Raw genomic sequence first — 21899 nt, 5'->3', positions numbered from 1 at the left:
TAGAGGGAGACAGGCTCTTACAGCAAGTGGCAGGCGACTGCAGGGCCTGCGCCCAAGTTAATGCAAACAAGGCCCGATATGGGGTCGGAGCCCGGGTGCGGGGACACCGACCAGGCATACATTGGGAAATCGACTTCACCGAGATAAAACCAGGACACTATGGCTATAAATATCTCTTGGTGTTTGTGGACACTTTTTCTGGCTGGGTAGAGGCCTTCCCCACGAAACAGGAGACGGCCCGAACGGTCACCAAGAAGCTGCTAGAAGAAATTTTTCCCAGGTATGGAATGCCCCAGACACTAGGGACCGATAACGGGCCAGCCTTCGTCTCCCAGGTAAGTCAGCTGGTGGCTAAGCTGTTGGGGATTAATTGGAAATTACATTGCGCCTACAGACCCCAAAGTTCAGGGCAGGTAGAGCGAATGAATAGAACCATCAAGGAGACCTTAACCAAATTAACGCTTGCAACTGGCTCCAGAGACTGGGTGTCCCTACTGCCCCTGGCCCTATACCGAGCCCGAAATACCCCAGGGCCCCTCGGCTTAACCCCATTTGAAATACTATATGGGGCCCCACCGCCGGCCACCACTCTCCTCGGTCCCCATATTGCTGGACATGCTAACAGCCCTTCTTTAAAAGCCCATCTGCAGGCGCTCCAGATCGTGCAAAGAGAAGTGTGGAAACCACTGGCCGCAGCCTACCAGGAACAGCTAAACAAACCCGTGATCCCACACCCGTTTCAGATCGGAGACTCTGTCTGGGTCCGCAGACATCAGACTAAAAACCTCGAGCCCCGGTGGAAAGGACCCTATACAGTCCTTTTGACTACCCCAACCGCCCTGAAGGTAGACGGCATCGCTGCTTGGATCCACTCCTCGCACGTTAAGCGTGCCCCGTCATCAGGCTCCGCCGACACCAGCCAAGACAGCCCAGACGGACCGCCCCGATGGAAGCTTCAACGCTCTCAAAATCCACTCAAGATAAGACTTTCAAAGATTATATAACTATAATCCTTATAATCTTGAGTTCCCTGTCACCTGTATCCCCTGCTAACCCCCATACCCCAAAACAAATAACCTGGAAACTTCTCGATGGGCTCACTGGCGAGGTACTCAACTCAACCACCGAGACTCACCCCCCCAACACTTGGTGGCCAGATCTGTATTTCAACTTCAAAGACATTGTACAGATAGATGGGACTGGGGGACTTCTGCAGGCCGACGGGTTTTGGGCATGCCCAGGGTACCTGAAAAACTGGAAAACTTGCGGGGGCATGCAACATTATTGGTGTAGTTCTTGGTCCTGCGTGACCTCTAATGACGGCAACCGTAAGTGGGACGTTGGAAGCAGGGATGGAATTACCTTTTCGTTTGCACTAAAGGCCCCCGACGAGGGTGCATATTCCCCAGGCCCAGACGGAAAAGATAAGTATGCCCAAGTTAAGATAACGTTCAACCAAGAAACAGCAAAAAAACTCCATTGGGCTTCGGGGCTCAGCTGGGGAATTCAGACCAATGCAGGGCCCACCTGGTGGGGCCCCTTCTACGGGGGTATCATAACCATCCTCCAAACCATAAAAACACCAGGCCCCACTGCTGCTGTCGGACCCAACACCGTCCTGACAGCTCCAAACCCCCAAGTCCCTAAAAATAGCTCAGGAATCAAAAGTAACACCCCCTCACCTAGTCAGTTGACACCTCTGTCAGGACCATCAGAGACCCCTACACCAGAAACTAGGGTTCGATTATTCAACCTGGTACAGGGAGCCTACCTCGCCCTTAACGCCTCTGACCCTGACAGGACCCAAGAGTGCTGGCTGTGCTTAGTGTCTAGCCCCCCTTATTACGAGGGTATAGCAGTCGGGGGCAACTACTCCAATCATACCCAGGTCTCCGGCCGATGTACTTCTGGCACTCAGCACAAACTAACCTTGTCCCAGGTATCTGGGAAAGGACTTTGCCTCGGGACTGTTCCTAAAACCCACCAGGCCCTATGTAACATCACCAAAAAGATAACCAGAGGCACCTACTACCTAGAAGCCCCTAATGGAACCTATTGGGCTTGCAGCACCGGGCTAACCCCATGTGTCTCTGCCGCAGTGCTTAACGGAATCACTGACTACTGTGTCTTGGTTGAGTTATGGCCTAGAATAACTTACCATAGTTCTGAGTATGTCTATAACTATTTTGAAAAAAGGTTTCGGTATAAGAGAGAGCCTGTTTCCATCACCCTGGCCGTGCTGCTCGGAGTGGGAGGAATAGCGGCAGGATTAGGCACGGGGACGGCAGCACTCATAGAAACTAGTCAGTTCGGACGGCTCCAGGCCGCCATGCACACGGACATCAGAGCATTAGAAGAATCTGTAAGCGCTCTAGAAAAGTCACTTACCTCCCTCTCCGAAGTAGTTTTGCAAAACAGGAGAGGGTTAGATATCCTATTTTTGCAGGAAGGAGGGCTTTGTGCAGCCCTAAAAGAAGAATGCTGCTTCTATGCAGACCATACCGGGCTAGTGAGAGACAATATGGCTAAGCTAAGAGAAAGGCTCAAACAGAGACAAAAATTATTCGAGACTGAACAGGGATGGTTTGAAAGCTGGTTCAATCGCTCTCCCTGGCTCACGACCCTACTCTCCTCCATCATGGGCCCTCTAATCATTATCCTGCTCATACTATTATTTGGCCCATGCATTTTCAACCGACTAATGCAGTTCATTAGAGACAGGCTGTCAGTTGTGCAAGCCTTGGTCCTAACTCAGCAATATCACCAGGTAAGACAAGGTGAATATGAATAAATTAAAACCCTCGAATGGAAGATTCCATTCTTATTCACAAAAGAAATGGGGGAATGAGAGAACCATAATTTGACCATCTTGGGCCAGGTCTCAAAAAGCCCCTAGAGGGAGGAGGGGATTGCGACACACAAACCTGAGTCACAGACTCCTCCCTAAGAAAATCCCGCCGGCGCCAAGAATTAAGAAACTCCTCCTAAGGAAAGTCCCGCCGGCGCCAAAAGTCGAGCCAATCAGAGTAAAAATGGTAAAACCCCCCCCCAAAACCCCGTGCGCGCAAAAGCTGGCCAATGAGCTACCGTGTATGTATAAACTGACCAATAAGCTACTGCCAGGTTGATCCTTTAAACAGAAATAGGTGCTTGTGTAACCTGCCGCCTCACCCAAAAGACCGCCTCATTGGGACCTCGCTTTTAAATCAGCCAATAGAGACCCAGTAACTAAGCTTCTCGCTTCTGTACCCGCGCTTCCCGCCTCCGCCGTTCCTATAAAAACCCCTCACTCCAACCGTTAGGCGCGCAAAGACTACAGACAGACTTTGTCGCCCCAGGTACCTGGCATTCGAATAAACCTCTTGCTGATTGCATCCGGACGTGAGTGGTCTCGTTGTTCCCTGGGGAGGGTCCTCCTAGAAGGAAGGATCTCTGTGGAGGTCTTTCAGTGTCCGACTCTGTGTGACCCCATAGACGGAAGCCCACCAGGCTCCCTCGTCCCTGGGATTCTCCAGGCAAGAACACTGGAGTGGGTTGCCATTTCCTTCTCCAGTGCTTTGTTTAAGAAGATGTAAAAACAAAAAAAAATATTTATTTTCTCTTTCAACACATCCATTCCATACTATTATGTGAATACTTTAAAATTCCTCCCTTTTAACATTATTTTTTTTCCTAAAGTTAAAAATTATCCTTCGTTGAAATGTAAACCATTCCATATTTTTGTTTTGAGTTGTTTTTTTTTTAATTTGCACTGTGTGGTATGTGGTATCTTAGTTCCCTGGCAGGGATCAAACCTGCAACCCCTGCATTGGAAGAGTGGAGTACTAACCACTGGACAACCAAGGAAGTCCCCTTTTGTTTTGATTTCAGTTATTAGCTTAATACATAAACTTACAAATAATCAGATAATTTCATATCTCCAATTAGCACAGAATTCTGGCGAAGACTGATTTTGTAAGCTAAGACCTGTGTGTCTTGTTGGGGTACCCTTGGGGCATCCTCACACTAAGATGGCTCCCAAGTTGTGTCTACTGGTGACCATAGCAACAACGAACACCATACAGTGTAGTACCTGCTTGCTGCACAGTGTAGTGCAGCCTTGGTGATTCTCACTTGTGTAGCAGTCTTGCATTTGAGGTCACTTTGACCTTTCCTGTCTGACTCGATTGTCACTAAAACCTGGTGAGATGAAAGTGGCCACTAGCATAGCCTTCATCTGCCTGGTGGACAGCTTCCCGCTGAGAAGACTAGGGGACGGGCATGCCTGAGCCACATGCTGAGAGGCCAGGTCTCCAGCCTAGAGTTCCAGTTCCCTTCCCACTGTGACATTCACAGTGTCTCTCCACAAGCCTGCAGAAACAGTGCTCTTGTTGCAGCCTCCATGGAGGTGGTGTTGATATCCACGTCACTGTCGTTTTAGTTGCTCAGTTGTGTTCGACTCTTTGTGCCCCAATGAACTGTAGTCAGCCAGGTTCCTCTGTCCATGAGATTTCCCAGGTAAGAATACTGGACTTGCCATCTCCTTCTCCACGATATCCACATAGATTTTGAGAAAAGCGTAGTTGGAGCCAGTAATAATCTGCTCAGTGACTGCTGCTGCTGCTAAGTCGCTTCAGTCGTGTCCGACTGTGCAACCGTATAGACAGCAGCCCACCAGGCTCCCCCGCCCCTGGGATTCTCCAGGCAAGAACACTGGAGTGGGTTGCCATTTCCTTCTCCAATGCTCAGTGACTAGAAACGTGGTTTACTAAATTTGTACTATTTGTCCCAGTACTAGTGAGACATAATGCATAAACACACATTGGAGTATGTTTTAAAAACATTGGCAAAGTAAATGTTTGATAACATGCATAATTGTGCTTTTCTATTTTTGAAACACTGGTTCAGTTATTTTTATGTGAATACCTCCATGGCCATGGATGCTTGCACTGTTAATTTAAAAATAGGACAAGGATTTAGATAAAAGTAAATGGTCTGTGTAGGATTAGTTCTAGCTTACTTTACCTGCAATTAGGAAGGCTTTTTAGCATTTTTACATATTCCCAGTTACAAAGACTTACCCAGAAAAAAGACCATTATGAAATCTTTAATTTCAAAATGCTTTGACCTAAGTTTATGAAAATATATGTAGAATTAGTCATTTTATAATTTGTCATTGCTTGGTATATGTGTTACCTTTTTATGTGATCCATATCTATTTAATAGTCTGAGTGTCCATAGTTCTTTTATTCGTTAAACAAACATCGGGTACCCCAGGGTGCCAAGCACTGGTCTGTCCTGTGTGCTGAGCATATATGAGCGAACAAGGCAGTAGAAGACCCTGCAAAAAAGAAATAGTTTGAGTATCTTCATTAAATGAATCTCTGTTAAGGAATCATTTTTAATAAAAGTTTAACTTTGTGCATTTATTTTTTCAGCTTTGTTGGGCTTTGATTGACAAAATTGTAAGATATATACAGTGTACCTTATGACAGTTTTACACATATGTGTATATATATGTGTGTGTATATATATATGAAGGATTTCTCCTAATTGACAGATTCGTCACCTCAAATATTTTTCTTAGTGTAAACTTTCAAGTTCTATTCTCTTATTGAATTTTGATTATACTATGCAGTGTTGGGGCTTCCCTGGTAGCTCACCTGGTAAAGAATCCACCCACAATGCAGGAGACCCTGATTCGATTCCTGGGTTGGGAAGATTCGCTAAAGAAGGGATTGGCTACCCACTCCAGTGTTATTGAGCTTCCCTGGCGCCTTGGCTGCTAAAGAATCCGCCTGCATTGCAGGAGACCTGGGTTCATTCCCTGGGCTGGGCAAATCCCCTGGAGAAGGGAACGGCTGCTGCTACTGCTGCTAAGTCACTTCAGTCGTGTCCGACTCTGTGCGACCCCATGGACGGCAGCCCATTAGGCTCTGCCATCCCTGGGATTCTCCAGGCAAGAACACTGGAGTGGGTTGCCATTTCCTTCTCCAACGTGTGAAAGTGAAGTTGCTCAGTCTTGTCCGACTAGTAGCGACCCCATGGACTGTAGCCCACCAGGCTCCTCTGTCCATGGGATTTTCTAGGCAAGAGTACTGGAGTGGCTTGCCATTGCCTTCTCCGAGGGAACGGCTACCCACTCCTATTCTGGCCTGGAGAATTCCATGGACTTTATAATCCATGGGTTTGCAAAGTGTTATCAAGTGCAGTCATCATGCTGTACATTAGATCCTCAGATATTTTTCATCTTATATAATTATTTTAAAGTCAGTTTATAAAGCTTGTACATTAACCACCCTCAAAATGTTTTATCTGTAAGCAAGTATGATGTGTGTGGATCACTGTGCATGGCTCTGTGAAGATGGAAGAAAAGGAATGGAGGCATTCTCTGTTTGTTATTGGAATTTTACTTAACTTTACAAAATGTTAAGCAAACACTCCCATCAAACTTATAAATCACAGAGCTATTTTTAGAAGCTGTTTTCTGATCCATTTTCTGTTTTAAAATTATCTCAGGTGGCAAATGTCAGGGCCTCTGATTTTGAAGTTTTCTCCTAATATAAATATACCTAAATCCCCCCAAATACTTTTTATCTTGAATTCAGTTTCATGTGTCTCCAAGGGCTGTTCAACATCGATATTTCTGTCACCAAACTGAAGATGAAAAAAGGGAGAAAAGATCATTTTTCCCCCCTTGAATACCAATCTGTTGCTGACAGAGCTAGATTAGAAGTCACAAATCCTTCTTTTTTATTAATTATTAATTATGCTCCCATTGTTTAAAAAGTCACAAGTCATGCTCACCTCCAAGTATCAAGAGAAAAGGAAAATTCAGAGAGTGGGACAAAGGGAATGAGTTTAACTGAGTGTAAATTTCAATATGTCCCTCTCCTCCTTAGGAGAGAGTTATGTGTGTGGCTCAATCGAACCCTTCAAGAAGCTGGAATACACCAAGAACGTGAATCCCAACTGGTCGGTGAACGTCAAGACCACCTCGGCTTCACGGGCGGTGTCCTCTCTGGCCACTGCCAAAGGGAGCCCTTCGGAGGTGCGGGAGAATAAGGATTTCATTCGGCCCAAGCTGGTCACCATCATCAGAAGTGGGGTGAAGCCACGGAAAGCTGTCCGGATTCTCCTCAACAAGAAGACCGCTCACTCTTTTGAGCAGGTTCTTACTGACATCACTGACGCCATCAAGCTGGACTCGGGAGTCGTGAAACGTCTCTACACCCTGGATGGGAAGCAGGTAAGTGGTGGTGGTGGGTGACCGTGGTATGGCCTTGACTTTATGGGCAAGAACCAGGGAGTTGGGGGGTTTGTGTGGCATCGAATGGGGACCCGAGATGTACATTCTACTGATATTGATGGGCTTGAGTCATTTAGTCAGCAGATACATAGCTGTTGTCCTCCAGCCAGTTCAAGGATAGAGTTAACACAGAATTACCTTAGTAACCAAGTACAAATATAGACCTCTGAAGCTTAAATGATTACTCAAAGATTTCTGCTTTTCCTATTATTAATTGCTTAATATAGTGGTGCTTTTTCAGCCATCTGTGTTCAGTTTGGTTGTGCAGTCATGCCTTTATCATCACTGTGAGTAGGACTGAAGTGTAAACTCTGACCAGTAGAGAAAAACCCAAGTCCTTTCTCTGACAGCAATGATATTTCATAGTTTTATGTCTCAGTAATATTCATAAGCAAGATTTATTTACAGTTTATATATTTCTGAGTACATATCTAAGGAATGAAATATTTCCATCTGGATGGCTCTTAAGAGGCATATTTCTAGAATATTATACATCTTTTATTGAAAACATACTTTCTAGATTCAAATGAAACGGGTTTCTTTAGCTGTGGAATGTACATCGGTTGATTTGGGTGAGTGGACATGTTAATGTGCATTGCTCAGATGAACTTAAAGGAAGTCTTGTGTGGACTTTTGCAAGGATTTGACAGAATCGTGATGGTGAGCTGAATAAAGAACACTGATATATGACATACGTACAGAGAAATTTGTTGATCATTCCAAGTTTACCAGTGTCTTTTTGTTTCCAATTACAATTTTCAGTACACTCTTTACTTGAAACTTAAGTTTTTATCATGGATCCACATGCGTTTTAGATATTATTTTGAGATAAAATGATTTGTATAAAGAGTACATAGTAAAAGTCAAAACTAGATTCATAAATTAAAAGATTGATCTTATTAAATAAAAGACTCTTCCAAGTTCTTGAAGGCTAACACATTCAAACTTTATGAATTAGAAATAGATGCAAATACTAGAGAGTGTTAGTCATGAAAATATTACTCCCCTAGGGATCCATTCACATGCTCTAAATTATAAATTCATTAGGAGAAAAAGGAAGATCTGCCAATTGTTCATTTATATTCACCAGTTTTCTACTTGTCTCATAAAACTTCCCCTAAGTGTTGTGTGGATAAGGAATCTTGGTGAGAAAATCTCCAGTCGTCTAGATCTAGGAAGGTGTAGCCTGAATGTCACCATATATCTAGGATCAAAAAGTCCGTGGCTGCCTTGTAAATTTTAGCAGCAGTAAGATGGCAAGGTTCACATTTAAACACTTAATCCCTTCCCTTTGTAATGAATTACTCAACTGTCTTGAAAATCTGCATTTTGGTGATTTTTCTCAACATGGGAGTTTACTTGTTTTCATAAAAATAAAATTTACAACAAAGAATACATAATTGATAAATCTTTCTCCTCTCTGCTTTCTCTCCTCTCTGCTTTCTCCTCCGTGCTTCAGAACTTTGGGGTTTCGATTTGTTACGCACTGAATCAAAAAAATCAGCTTTAATTATTTATGCTAAATTCTGCCATCAACTGAGCATTTATTCCAAGAATGAATTCCTAGAAGAGATATCGTGATGTTCTCAATAGCTTTCATCTCTTTAGGATTTTTACCTGGTGTCTGTGTTTTGTAATAGCTGTTTTGTTAATGCACCAAATGTAGGTCTGATCTCCTGATGTGAAGCAAAGACGATCTACTGACACCAGCTTGTGGTGAAGGGAAGTGTAGCGTTTATTTCAGGGCAAAGTGAGGAGAATAGGCAGCTCGTGCTCAAAACACCCCAATGCCTCCATGGCTTTTAGGGAAGCGTTTTTAAAGGCAAAGTAAGGGAGAGGATCTCAGGGTATGTGATCAGCTCCTGTACACCCCTCTAATTGGTTGGTGGTGAGGTAACAAGTTGGTATTTTGGAAGCTAATGTCGTCAGCTTTCTGGTTGCAACTGGTCTGGGGTCTGTGTGCTGGTGGTAAGTTTGCAGGTAACTTCTTCAACTAGGTGGGGGCTTTAGTGTCTGCAAACCAACTCAGGAATATGGTTGAGGATATTATCTATAGTCTTTGAAGAGGGAGGAAAGGTTTATGACGTTGTTTTATGGCTAAAGTATTGTTCTTTTGTCTTGCATGACTGCTTTCCTTTGCGTCTGTGTTTTCTCACTTCTCTGATTAAATTCTGTTTGGAAACTTGGGGAAGACCTAAGAGGCTAAAGCTTTTCTAAAAGCAAGAGGCAGGGGACATGGGGTCTCTTCCTGGAAGGCCCTGCAGGGTCCTGCTGGGTTTCCGTTTTTTGCTGTAGTTTACATGTAAATAGTGGGAAAGAATCCAAAGTTTAATGTTAAAAGACCAGGATTCAAATCCTTTTTTAAAGCAAATTACTTAACTCAACCTTACTATATTCATCAATAAAACATGGATAAAATGATCACCTCTGTTTCACAGAGTGCTGGTGGGATCAACTCTGATAAATAAGTGATGCTAAAGCTGCAACTGCAATACTTTGGCCACCTCATGAGACGAGTTGACTCACTGGAAAAGACTCTGATGCTGGGAAAGGTTGGGGGCGGGAGGAGAAGGGGACGACAGACAGTGCGATGGCTGGATGGCATCACCGACTCTGTGAACATGAGTTTGAGTGTACTCCAGGAGTTGGTGATGGACAGGGAGGCCTGGCGTGCTGTGATTCATGGGTTCGCGGAGAGTCGGACACGACTGAGCGACTGAACTGAACTGAATAACATGCATGCATGCTCAGTCATGTCCAGCTGTTTGCAGCCGTGTGGACTGTAGTCCTCCAGGCTCCTGTCCATGGGATTTTCCAGGAGAGAATAGTGGAGTGAGTTGCCATTGCCTTCTCCAGGGGAATCTTCCTGACCCAGGAATCGAACCCACATCTCCTGCATTGCAGGTGGATTCTTTACCACTGAGCCACCTGGGAAGCCCATCATAATAGCAACCGTAGTTTTACTGAACTTTGTTCTAAATGCTTTGCATGCGTTTGGCATGTTTACTGCTAACAGCTCAGTTATTATCCCCATTTAACAGATAAGGCCATTAAGGCACAAAACTTGTTAATAAAAAACAGGTCCAAGACCAGACAGATATAAATGGCAGAGCTGGGGTTTGAACTAGTTTCTCTCCAGAGCTTGGCCTCATGGCCACTGTAGCACAGCAGATGAGAGTAAAACCAGAGATGCAAGTGTACTGAAAATGCATTTCCAAGGGAGTAGTCTGCGTAGGGAAGATCATCTGAAAGTTTCTGCTGTGAGTTCTCCCCGCTTCAGTCATCCTGCTGGCCGTCATGTCCAGCTCTTTTCTCGCGGCGCTGACTCTGGTCACCACTGTGGCCTTGCCTCTCTTGAGGCATGCTCTCTTCAAAGCAGGAGCCGTGAAAAGCTGCAAGGGAATTGGATGATAAAGTGGAAAGAGTGAAAGAGTATAAAGACTTTGTGCTTGGGTTCCCAGTAGGAACAAAGCTTCCTTCCTCATGGCCCCTAGGAGTCTTTAGAATCTTTTTTGTTCAAAAGAGATCTGCCCCCACAAGCAGATCGTCCCCCTCCCTTTGTGGGAGGGATTCTTTAACAGCCGAGGCCGTGACCACGGCTTGATAAGCCTCTCAGAAGAATAGCACTTCCCTCCAAGCCTTCCCGTGACGTGATGCTCTGATACAGCGGGGGGGCACCCTGAGCTGCCAGTGTCTCATCCTGCCCACCGTGGCACCGGAACCACATGCTGTCCATGGGACATCGTCCTTAAGATCGTTTGTTCCGCCCTCTTTTTTTTAATAGTATGTCTGAGCTCTTGTATCAAAACCCAATGCCCGGTAAAGCTTTTAAAGGTATTTTTTTTTTTGTAGCAGGGAAATAGAATTGTTTAAATAATTAATACTTTGAGTGCTTTAGATAAACGGATAGAGGGGAAGATATACAAGCAGGAATGGCTTTTCAGATTGCTGTCAGGCAGCCTACAAATGAATTTGTGGAAAGGAAACTGGAGACTGTGGGATTTCTGGCTTTGGAACGGGGTGAGCCCGTGCTGGCTGGTACCCAGGGATAGGCACTGAAAGGCGTGGACCCCATGCCCCTCTCACTGGGTCTCCTTGCACATTAGCCTCTTGGCTTTGCTTTAAGCCCTAGCCTATGAGTTCATCGCCTCAGACACTAAAGAATCTACCTACAATGCGGGAGACCTGGGTTCAATCCCTGGGTTAAGGGAATGGCTCCCTGTACCAGTATTCTTGCCTGGAGAATTTCATGGATGGAGGAACCTGGAGGGCTACAGTCTATGGGGTTGCAAAGAGTCGAACACAGCTGAGCGGTTTACACTTTCATTTTTCATGTGTTCGCTGTGCAGTGCCTTTTTGAGGTTTTTTGGCTGAGATCAGGAAATCAACATATTGGAAATGCTGTCCCGTGTAGAAGGCATTCTGCAGAAAGCTGCAGTTTTCCTGGATGGCTGTTGTAGTTCACTAGCAGCCTGTTTGTGAGTGAACCTTTTCTAGTTATTTCAACTCCATTCTTTATCCAGCGGCATAGAAGCTCCAATTAAAGGTTCCCACAACCTCGCCACCCCCTCCACATACCTTTTAGGGGGCCTCTGCTAACCAGGTGATCAGGCACTTTTGCTGGCATAGCTGGGGAGGTCAGAGATTGTGTTGCATCTTCCTTTGAGTCATACCTTATTTATCTGGGCACTGATTAAGGGCTCCCAAAGAAGGACGGAGGGCATTTTCTAGTTGAAGGTTAAAATCACATACCTTTTCTCCATATTCAAGGGAGGTTGTGCAGGCTGCAAGAGTCTTGCCTCAGTCCAGGGTCTGGATGTTGGAATTCTTCTGTGGGTTATTCTTTCACCCTGCTGGGCAGCTACTTCCAGAGGTCATTTGTGTGCCGCGTGCTAGGTTGCTTCAGTTGCGTCTGACTCTTTGTGACCGGATGGAACTGTAGCCCGCCAGGCCCCTCTGTCCATGGGATTCTCCAGGCAAGAATCCTGGAGTGTGTGCCATGTCCTCCCCCAGGGGATCTTCCCAACCCAGAGATTGAACCGTGTCTGTTATGTCACCTGCACTGGCAGGCAGGTTCTTTAGCACTAGTGCCACCTGGGAAGCCAGAGGTCGTTTGGAGTGTGACTAATTTTTAAATGATTAAAATAAACCCGAAACGTACATGCTTTGCTGCAAAGATGCACTTGCATGTCTCCCGATTCCTTTCTTGGAACAGCTAATCAGGCTGACTTGAACTGCTAAGTCTTCGGTATCTGTGATTACTGGAATCTGGCTTAGAAACATAAACAGCTGAGAGTCTTAGAACAGCTAGTGCCTGAGCAGGCAATTTATCCTGTACAGATCATAGATAAGGCTCTTCCCAATGATCTCCTCTCCCCACGGAAATATAGTCGTGAGAAACCAGATTGCTCTTTAAGTAGAAGATATATGCACATTCCCATCTTATCTACTCTTTGACATTGAAGATCTACATAAAATAACAATATAATTTAGTATCAGAGGAAAAATTTACTCAGGGATGTTATATTTTTATCTTATAGGCATTTCACATAGATCATGCACTTTGTAAAATCCACCATTGCTGGAGTGAGAAAATAACTTATTTTCTTCCTAATATGGAAAACATTGGATCAACAGCTGAAGTAGACGTACGTACTCATAAACCAATTTAGACGGTAAACTGAGAACAGACGCCATAGCTCCTCTTTTAGTCCATTAGGGCTGTAATAACAAAATACCACAGACTGGATGACTTATATACAAAATAAGTTTATTTCTCCCAGTCTTGCAGGCTGAAAGTCCAATATCAAGATGCCAGCATGTTTGGTCTGATAGGAGCTACTTTTTCTGGTTTTGCAGTGTTCTCATATGTTAGAAAGGGGCTGAGAGCTCTGTGGGGTCCTTTTATAAAAGGGCGCTAACCCAGTTCATGAGGGCTTCTGCCACATGACTTAATCACTTCCCCAAGCATTTCCCCTCCCAATAGAATCACCTTGGGGGTTAAATTTCAATGTATGAATTGATTGGGGTGGGGGTGGACCCAAATATTCTACCCAAAGCAGCTGCCTTGTAAAGGAAATCCCAGTTGCTGTCAATAATGTGTCTTTTCTGTATCTTTTGATCATTTATCCCCTCACCTGCTACAAACATAAAGCCCAAAAGATGCTTATAAAGTCATAATATTCACTGCTATTTATTTCAGGTAGTTAGTATATGAGTTTATTGGAATTCAGGAAATGGTAATATCATCAATAAGAATCGATCAGTCAGAAATTCCAAAGTGGTCTTTGTTGTTTTTTTTTTCCTTTTGGTTTTTAACACCTAATTCTAATATGAAGGAAGAAATATTTGGTTCACTCTTGAGTTTAGAGAGCTTAGAATAGTTCTTCTCTGTACAAGTAATTAGTAAAATTAGTATACATTATTACCACATCTGACCTTGGCTGTAGCAACGACTGAGCCTAGATGATGTGAAAACCAAAGGTTTCTGAATGAAAAGCAGCCAATTTAGGATATGAAAGGATTTGGTTGGACTGGAAATGGAGATTTATCTGGTGCTGTTGATAATAGCAATTTTTTTTTCTTTTAAGTTAAAACTTCTATGATAGCTCTAAGTTTCTTAAGCATATTTAAACCCTCATCCTTGATATATAGATTTTTTACTGTTGTGATTTGGTATATTATCTATGGTATGAGAGTAAATGTAATACCTTTCAGTTTTTTGTTTCCAAAAATGATGTAAAAAAAACCCAGTTGATATAAATATTTTAGCTTGTTACAATGCTAAATTAAAATTTCCTATAAAAACTCAGAGCTCGCATTGAGACATCCTTATGACTTGGCAGAGGTCTGAACTGCTGGAAAATCTTAACCGTTTTCACAGAAAAAGGAGCTTAAGAATCATTGTGATACTTCATTAGGGAATTAAAGTGTCCAGAATGGAGTGTGCTTTTTTTTAGGCTCCATACTTTTGGTTGATTTTCCAGTATTCTTGTCTGGAGAATCCCATGGACAGAGGAGCCTGGCGGGCTACAGTCCATGGGTTTGCAAGAGTCAGACACGACTGAGTGACTTTCACTTCTCTTCACAGGATTTATAAGGTACATCTCTCCTTGTGGAGCTTTTCAGTTCAGTTCAGTTGCTCAGTCGTGTCCGACTCTCCGCGACCCCATGAATCACAGCACGCCAGGCCTCCCTGTCCATCCCCCAAATTGGGAAGAGTTAAGTCCTTGTCATGGCATCTGGTCCCATCACTTCATGGGAAATAGATGGAAAAACAGTGGAAACAGTGTCAGACTTTGTTTTTTTGGGCTCCAAAATCACTGCAGATGCTGATTGCAGCCATGAAATTAAAAGACGCTTGCTCCTTGGAAGGAAAGTTATGACCAACCTTGATAGTATATTAAAAAGCAGAGACATTACTTTGCCAACCAAGGTCCGTCTAGTCAAGGCAATGGTTTTTCCCGTGGTCATGTATGGATGTGAGAGTTGGACTGTGAAGAAGGCTGACCGCCGAAGAATCAATGCTTTTGAACTGTGGTGCTGGAGAAGACTCTTGAGAGTCCCTTATGCTGCAAGGAGATCCAACCAGTCCATTCTAGAGGAGATCAATCCTGGATGTTCATTGGAGGGACTGATGCTAAAGCTGAAACTGCAGTACTTTGGCCACCTCATGCGATGAGTTGACTCACTGGAAAAGACTGTGATTTTGGGAAAGGTTGGGGGCGGGAGGAGAAGGGGACGACAGAGAATGAGATGGCTGGATGGCATCACCGACTCTGTGGACATGAGTTTGAGTGTACTCCGGGAGTTGGTGATGGATAGGGAGGCCTGGCGTGCTGTGATTCATGGGGTCGCGGAGAGTCGGACACGACTGAGCGACTGAACTGACTGAAGTCCTTGTCTTCCAGTCTTAGCTCCTCTGATGGTGTAATTAGTTACGGGTGCCTGCTGTGGTGTATATTTTAAGGCTTCAGTTGGTTTGGGCAAAAGTCAGTTTTTTGGAAATGGAATTCCAGTTTGCTGTCAGATGAATTCCAGTTCCCCAGTGGCTCCCTGTTGAACTGAAGATGTGCTGAAGCCCGCCCTCCGGTGGGTGGGGGTGCTGGGCATGTTGGCAGCACTTTGGCAAGTCGGGGAGGGGCCTTTGGGATCACCTATGCTGACTTCTGCTTTTGCAGTGGCTGGGAGTCTGAGTTGGCCCGTGAGCTTCCTCCGCCCTGAGGGAGCACGTTGGAATGAGGGGAGGCACTTGCATTTTCATGTCAGCTGGGCCTGAGCTCAGATTTCAGTCTGAAAAATACAGCTTGATCCAGTTTCTCATGAAGGCCTGGAAACATTCCTTCCAGGCCTAGATGAGAAACTTAAGTGGTTAGTGAAAAATCCTGTAGTATATATTGAATTTACTTGTAATAAGGGAGTTTGCTTGCATATGTTGTCATGTAAGTGTAGATATACGCAGTGATATAATATAGAAGAGAAACATTACTTTTTATAGACTCGTATCAAACACACAGTTCTAAACTGTCTTGTGGTCAAGTCTGCCTTATACAGTTGGTCACAGTGAAATACGCCCTCCCACTGGGAAGTTTAATTCTCTGATATGCCTCCGTTTTCTCATCTGCATAACGGGACTGATGGTAATGCCTGCTGTATAAGTTATTGTGAGGATTAAATTAAATAATGTGTGGCAAATTTAGCATTGCCTTAGGCACCCCACTGTTGGTAGTTTATAACCCTGAAAAGCTAAAGGTAAATTGTTTTTTGTTTTTGAAAAGCAGTTACATTTTAAATGTGTTGAGGGAACTCACTATTTAAAATTACCCTTTAGGGACTTTCCTGGTGGTCCAGTAGCTACAACTCTGTGCAGGGGACCCAGATTCTATCCTTGGTCAGAGAACTAGATCCCACATGCCACAATTGAGAGCTCGAACACTGCAACTAAAAAAGGTCCTGCAGGCCACCGCTAGGACTTGGTGCTGCCACATAAATGAATAAATAAATATTTGAGAGATAACAAAGAAAAACTTGCTTTAAAAAATAAATTACCCTTCAATAATTACTTAGCATATCTACCTTTGTTAAATGTGTCTGTTCACATGAAAATGCTCCATGGTGTTGGCCAAAAAGTTCCTTTGGTTTTTAAGTAAAAATAAAAAGACATATTTTTTATTTTCACCAAGAACTTTATTGAACAACATATTCACCGTTTTGTTCCACTACCTTCTGCCATTTTTCTGGCTACTTCATAATTCCATCTTCCCAAAACTTTTTATCTTTTTGAGCAAAGACCTGTTCCAGGTTCCTTTTTACAGTCTTCCAGGGAGTTGGATTTTTTTCCATATAAGAGAATTCTGTAAAGACAGAAATAAGTAGAAATCCAAAGGTGAATAAGGTGGAAGAACCAGAAACCCTCAGCCACTATGTGACGGTTTTGCCTGGTCGTCAAAGAAATATGCGGTCTCGGTTATCCTGATGGAAGAGCATGCATTTGTTGTTGACTGATTCCAGACGCTTTTCTTTGAGTGCTGCTTTCAGTTAGTCTAATTGGGAGTGGTACTTGTTGGAATGAATTCTTTGGTTTTTCCAGAAGGAGCTCGTATTACAGGACTCTCTTCCAGCCCACCATATACACAGCATCACCTTTGCTGGATGTAGACTAGCCTTTGGTGTGGTTGGTGGTGGTTCATTTTGCTTGCCCCACCATCTCTCCCATTCCATGTTATTGTACAGTTCACACTTTTCATTGCCTATCACAATTTGTTTTAAAAACGGAACATTCTTGTTACGTTTCTGTAGAGAATATCACATGCAAAATACAAAATATGTTTTTTTTTCTGCTTAACTTATGTGAAACCAAAATATCAAAGAGATTAACATAATCAAGCTGATGCAAGTGATTTTCTGTGCTTGATTTGGATATTTTGAATATGTTGGCTATCTCCCACATAGTATAACATTGATTGTTCTCATTTAATGTCTCAGTTTGATTATTGTCAAATTCCACTGCTCTGTGTAACTGGAGCATCGTCCATCGAGAAATCTCCAGCAGGAAACTTGGCCAACCACTTTTGACATGTCCATCAGGCACAGCATCTTCTCCAGGCACTGCACAAATCTTTTTGTATTTCAGTTGCATTTTTACCTTTCTTAAAATAATAAAGCATGATATGCTGAAAATGTTGCTTTTTTCTTCCATCTTCAGTATTCAAATGGCTACGCAAAAATTCACCAATTCTCATGTATTTTTATTTTTTTATTATTTTTAATTTATTTATTTTAATTGGAAGCTAATTACATTATTGTATTGGTTTTGCCATACATTGACATGAATCTGCCCCAGGTGTACATGTGTTCCCCATCTTGAACCCGCCTCCCACCTCCCTCCCCATCCCATCCCTCTGATGTATCTTTTTAAAATGCACACCGATGTGACAGCTGCCATAGTACAACCTAAAAAATTGTTTTGAATGAAGTTAAAGACAACTAAGCTTCCCTGGTAGCTCAGACAGTAAAGAGTTCACCTGCCTGCAGATTCAACCCCTGGGTTGGGGAGATCCCCTGGAGGAGGAAATGGAGACCCATTCCAGTCTTCTTGCCTGGAGAGAATTCCATGGACAGAGGAGTCTGGCGGGCTGTAGTTCACAAAGAGTCGGACAGGACTGAGTGACTAACACTTTCACTTCACAAGTGCTACTAAAAGCCATCTTATGGAAAAAAGCATAAGGAACTTTTTGGGCAACCCAATATAGAGAAAAGAGCATAGAATTTGAATTGAGATGTTTATAAGACCCAGTCCTGACTTTACCATGCATTAGCTGCGTGGCCTTTGTCAAGTCAATTAAACTCTTAGAATCTCAGTTTTCTCTTTAAAATGGCAATGAAAAAAAGCATGCCTCATAATATTGGTGGGATACTTGACTGAGAAATAGGTATTAATATATAAAACCCTGGCTTGACATAAGGTAAGTCCTATATAACTATTAATATTTAGCCCTTCTGTCTGCTGTCTTCAAATTCCAGGCTTTCTTAAAAGTACAGGACACTTATAGTTGTATAATATTGTTAATGTAGAATTGATGATTTTGCATTGTTTCCATTATCTGTACTGTAACTAAACTACTGATGGTTCTATTTTTATCCTTCCATTTATTGTCAATCAATTGTGAATATAGCTTAGATATCCCTTTCTTCTGTAATTGTACCAATCATTAAACTTACTCACAAACCACTACACTCATACAGTAATATTTACATTATTATTGCTGTCATTGGCTGAGCACCTTCTCCATGCCGAGTGCCATGGACTAGTTGCATGTCTGTCCATGACATTGAATCATCGCCACAGCTCTGAAAAGCAAGAACCTGATTATTTCTCAAGATTATTTCAAAGTTGGCCTTGTCTAAACATTTCCTGATTTCCCCATGTAGAACTGACAGCTCCCTCTCCAGGGGCTCCATCAGTCCATTGTAGACAGCTCACAATTCTTGATTACACTGTCCTGTTGGCAGTCGAGGTGCCCATATCTCATTTAAGAACTTATAGGATGAGGGTAGGGAAGGTGCCCTGTCAGCCTCTGAATCTCTAGGGCCTGACCTGGTAAATGCTTGTTCAAGAAATGACTGAATGACTAGACCTTTGACTGGTTTGCCATGACCTCCCCCTTTGGTGTTAGCTCATTGCGTCCAGTGTTCTGCAGGGCACAGATCCTGGCCATTTTGGAGCTGATTGCTCACCCGGGCTGTGCTTCTCTTTAGCACCCGAGGTTGGTGCTGCCGTCTGCACTGAAACCACAGATTGTAAGGGGCTCATCACGGCTCTTGTTTTCTAGCTCCGACACCTGCTTCATTAAAGACTCTAGGATAATTAAACAGAAACTCATCTGCTAATTTTAGAGCATTTTCTCCATTGAAAGGACTTTTATTACATTGGGAAACAAAAGATACTCTGCTCAAAAATTTTCACCGTCTGAGTCTGGAAAATTGCTTGAAATCTTCCTGACATCGCCTTGGCCTTCCAGAGCATAAAGAGAAGAGCTAATCAATACATTCTGTGGATTTCAAAATTGGTGATAGGCCAGTAAGAGACTGGCTTGAAGAGCATCTGGCCCAATTACTGCACAGACGCAAACCTGCAATGTTCAAGGGCATTCGTGGGGCTGAGTACAATATGTCGCAGCAGATTTTTCTGATTAGTTTAAATCCTGGAAACTAAATTAAATAAAGGAGACAGTTTCAGAAATTAAATGGAAATTAAAAAATCTGATTTTAAGTATGAACTGTGTTGTAAACAACATGCCATAGAAACAAAAGGACAGATGGGAGATTTATGTTCTAATTGGCTTTCTCTATGGAAAGATCAAGGTACAATTGTTGTAAAGAATTTTGGAGCAAGTGCGAAAATATTAAGATAAATTAAAATGACCTACAGTCTCATTGACCAGATGGCTCTTGTTGATAATTTGTCCTGATTTTTGCTTTTTCCTTAAAAAAAAAAAAAATTCAGATCCTACTTTGAATCCAATTTGGTGTCTTTTATAATTTCACATGATACTGTGTACATTCATGTGAGAAAATGTCTTGAACCCGTTCCTCCTCTAATTGTGGTATTTTCTTGCCCAGTGTAAGATACTTGGAAGGCGAGTTCTCCAGGGTGCTTTCTTCTCTGGTAATTCATCAGCAGACCATCTCCTAGCTGGGTTCTGACTTATGGCTGAGTTATAGAATTCTAAAGTCAGATTGAGAGGCAGACGTTCTGTGGAGTCATGACTCTGGAGTTGTTCAGTGTAGTTGGTTATTGGAGGTTAAAGTATCTCAGAATCCAGCTGCCCTGCCTAGAGACTTCTTGGAAAAAAACTTATTATCACATTTCAAAACCTGTCTGATTAAATAAGTCTCCTGTTGTTTCATAAATACCAGATCACTTAGGCTTTTTAGGTCAGTTGGAGCTCAGTCACCATGATCCTTTACAAGTATCTCCCTGAGGGAAAAACACCCGAAATTCTCTGTCTGTGCTCCATCTGCTTGTATTACAGCTCTGAACTTGTGTAAGACCAGAGCATCCTAGAGAAAGGAGACAGTGCTACCCTTTTTGTTGTTGTTCAGTTGCTCAGTCATGTTCAGCTCTTTGCAACCCCATGGACTGCAGTGCGTTACGCTTATTAGATGCTTAATGTTTATGAAATGACGTTTCTTGATTTTAGCTCATGGCTCACATTCTGGTATGTAGAATCACATAATTATAGGTCTAGGAGTGTCCCTATGAGAGATCTTTCTATTCTCTCTTTTTCTCTCCTTGGAAAACCATAAACTAAACTGATCTTGGCAAGGTAGAAAGATAAAATCAATATTTTATTTAAAAAAAGTCTCCTGGGAAGAAAACAATTCAAGGTAAGCATTATCTTGAAAAAAAAGAGAGGGGAGACTGATGCTGTTTCACAGGAATACTGTGGGAGCTAGTAACCAGTCATCCAGCAAACAGGCTGCGGAAGGTTCTTCTGTCTCCTCGGTTGTATACTCTTTGTGCTCAGTCACTCGGTCATGTCCTGCTCTTTGCGACCCCGCCAGGCTCCTCTGTCCATGGGATTTTCCAGGCAAGAATACTGGAGTGGGTTGCCATGTTCTTCCAGGGGATCTTCTGACCCAGGGATCGAGCCCACGTCACCGGTGTTGCTCGTGTTCTTTCAAACCTTGTTACCAGGAGTGTTCAGAGGATGGCAGCAGTAACGCCACCAGAGAGCCTGTAGAAATGCAAACACTCAGGCCCTATCCAAGACCTATTGCTGAATCGAAACAGTATCCTTGTGAGACTCACATTCACATGAAAGCTGGAAGGACATGGCTCAGGTGACGGGACAGTGTGAGCGAAGCACCCGAATCCGAAGACCTAAAGCTGAAAAACCCAGGCTATTACTCAGTAGATGGACATTCATTTTAGCTGACTTAGCAGTTTTATCTGCATCCTCTCAATGTCAGTATTAACGTCAGGTGGCAAGGTATGATTGCCATCAGCAGAGTTCTGGGTAGCAGCCAGTCCATTAGTGTGAAGTGAGTGCCCCCTGCGACCTGGCCTCGGTGGGCTGCCTGCCTGTGTGTAGACGATGGATGACTTCCTGTCTGGAGAATAAATGAAAGTTAAGAGATACAGGGAGACTGAATGATCACCGTGGAAATGCTGATCCTGATGGAGGGTTTAATGTACGTGGTTGCTGCAGAGTCCATATGTGTGCTCCTCTCCTTGGGCCGAACACATTTAATATTTTCCTCATGGTCCTTCTGGATAGCTTCCATGGGGATGCTTGGAAGTCATTAAGTGATGTCAGGGCGAGTCCCTATGCATGAGAAATTTCTCAACATGGAAAATGTCCAGAAGAATACAGGGACATTTTTAATGCATGCCGGAAACGGAGGGACAGCTTTTGGAAATAATTTCTAGCTAGCATACCTAGGCGGAGAAGGCAATGGCAAGCCACTCCAGTACTCTTGCCTAGAAAATCCCATGGTTGGAGGAGCCTGGTAGGCTGCAGTCCGTGGGGTCGCTAAGGGTCGGACACGACTGAGCGACTTCGCTTTCACTTTTCACTTTCACACATTGGAGAAGGAAATGGCAACC

General features: G+C 43.4%; 1 protein-coding gene across 3 annotated transcripts in view; it reads left to right on the top strand.

Annotated features, from left to right (window-relative positions):
- The window catches only part of DCLK1 (doublecortin like kinase 1), a 366070-nt gene that overhangs the window by 28461 nt on the left and 315710 nt on the right, over positions 1-21899 (top strand). For all 3 annotated transcript variants that reach the window (XM_055426249.2, XM_055426248.2, XM_088842724.1), the window contains exon 3: positions 6882-7228. In XM_055426249.2, the coding sequence (XP_055282224.1) occupies positions 6882-7228 (347 nt within the window). The remainder of the gene's footprint in view (positions 1-6881; positions 7229-21899) is intronic.

This window comes from Moschus berezovskii, chromosome 13 (genome assembly GCF_049115385.1).
Source record: "Moschus berezovskii isolate FMDL1 chromosome 13, NW_MosBer_1.0, whole genome shotgun sequence".
Taxonomy (NCBI): Eukaryota; Metazoa; Chordata; class Mammalia; order Artiodactyla; family Moschidae; genus Moschus; species Moschus berezovskii.
This window is presented reverse-complemented; position numbering and strand designations above follow the sequence as displayed.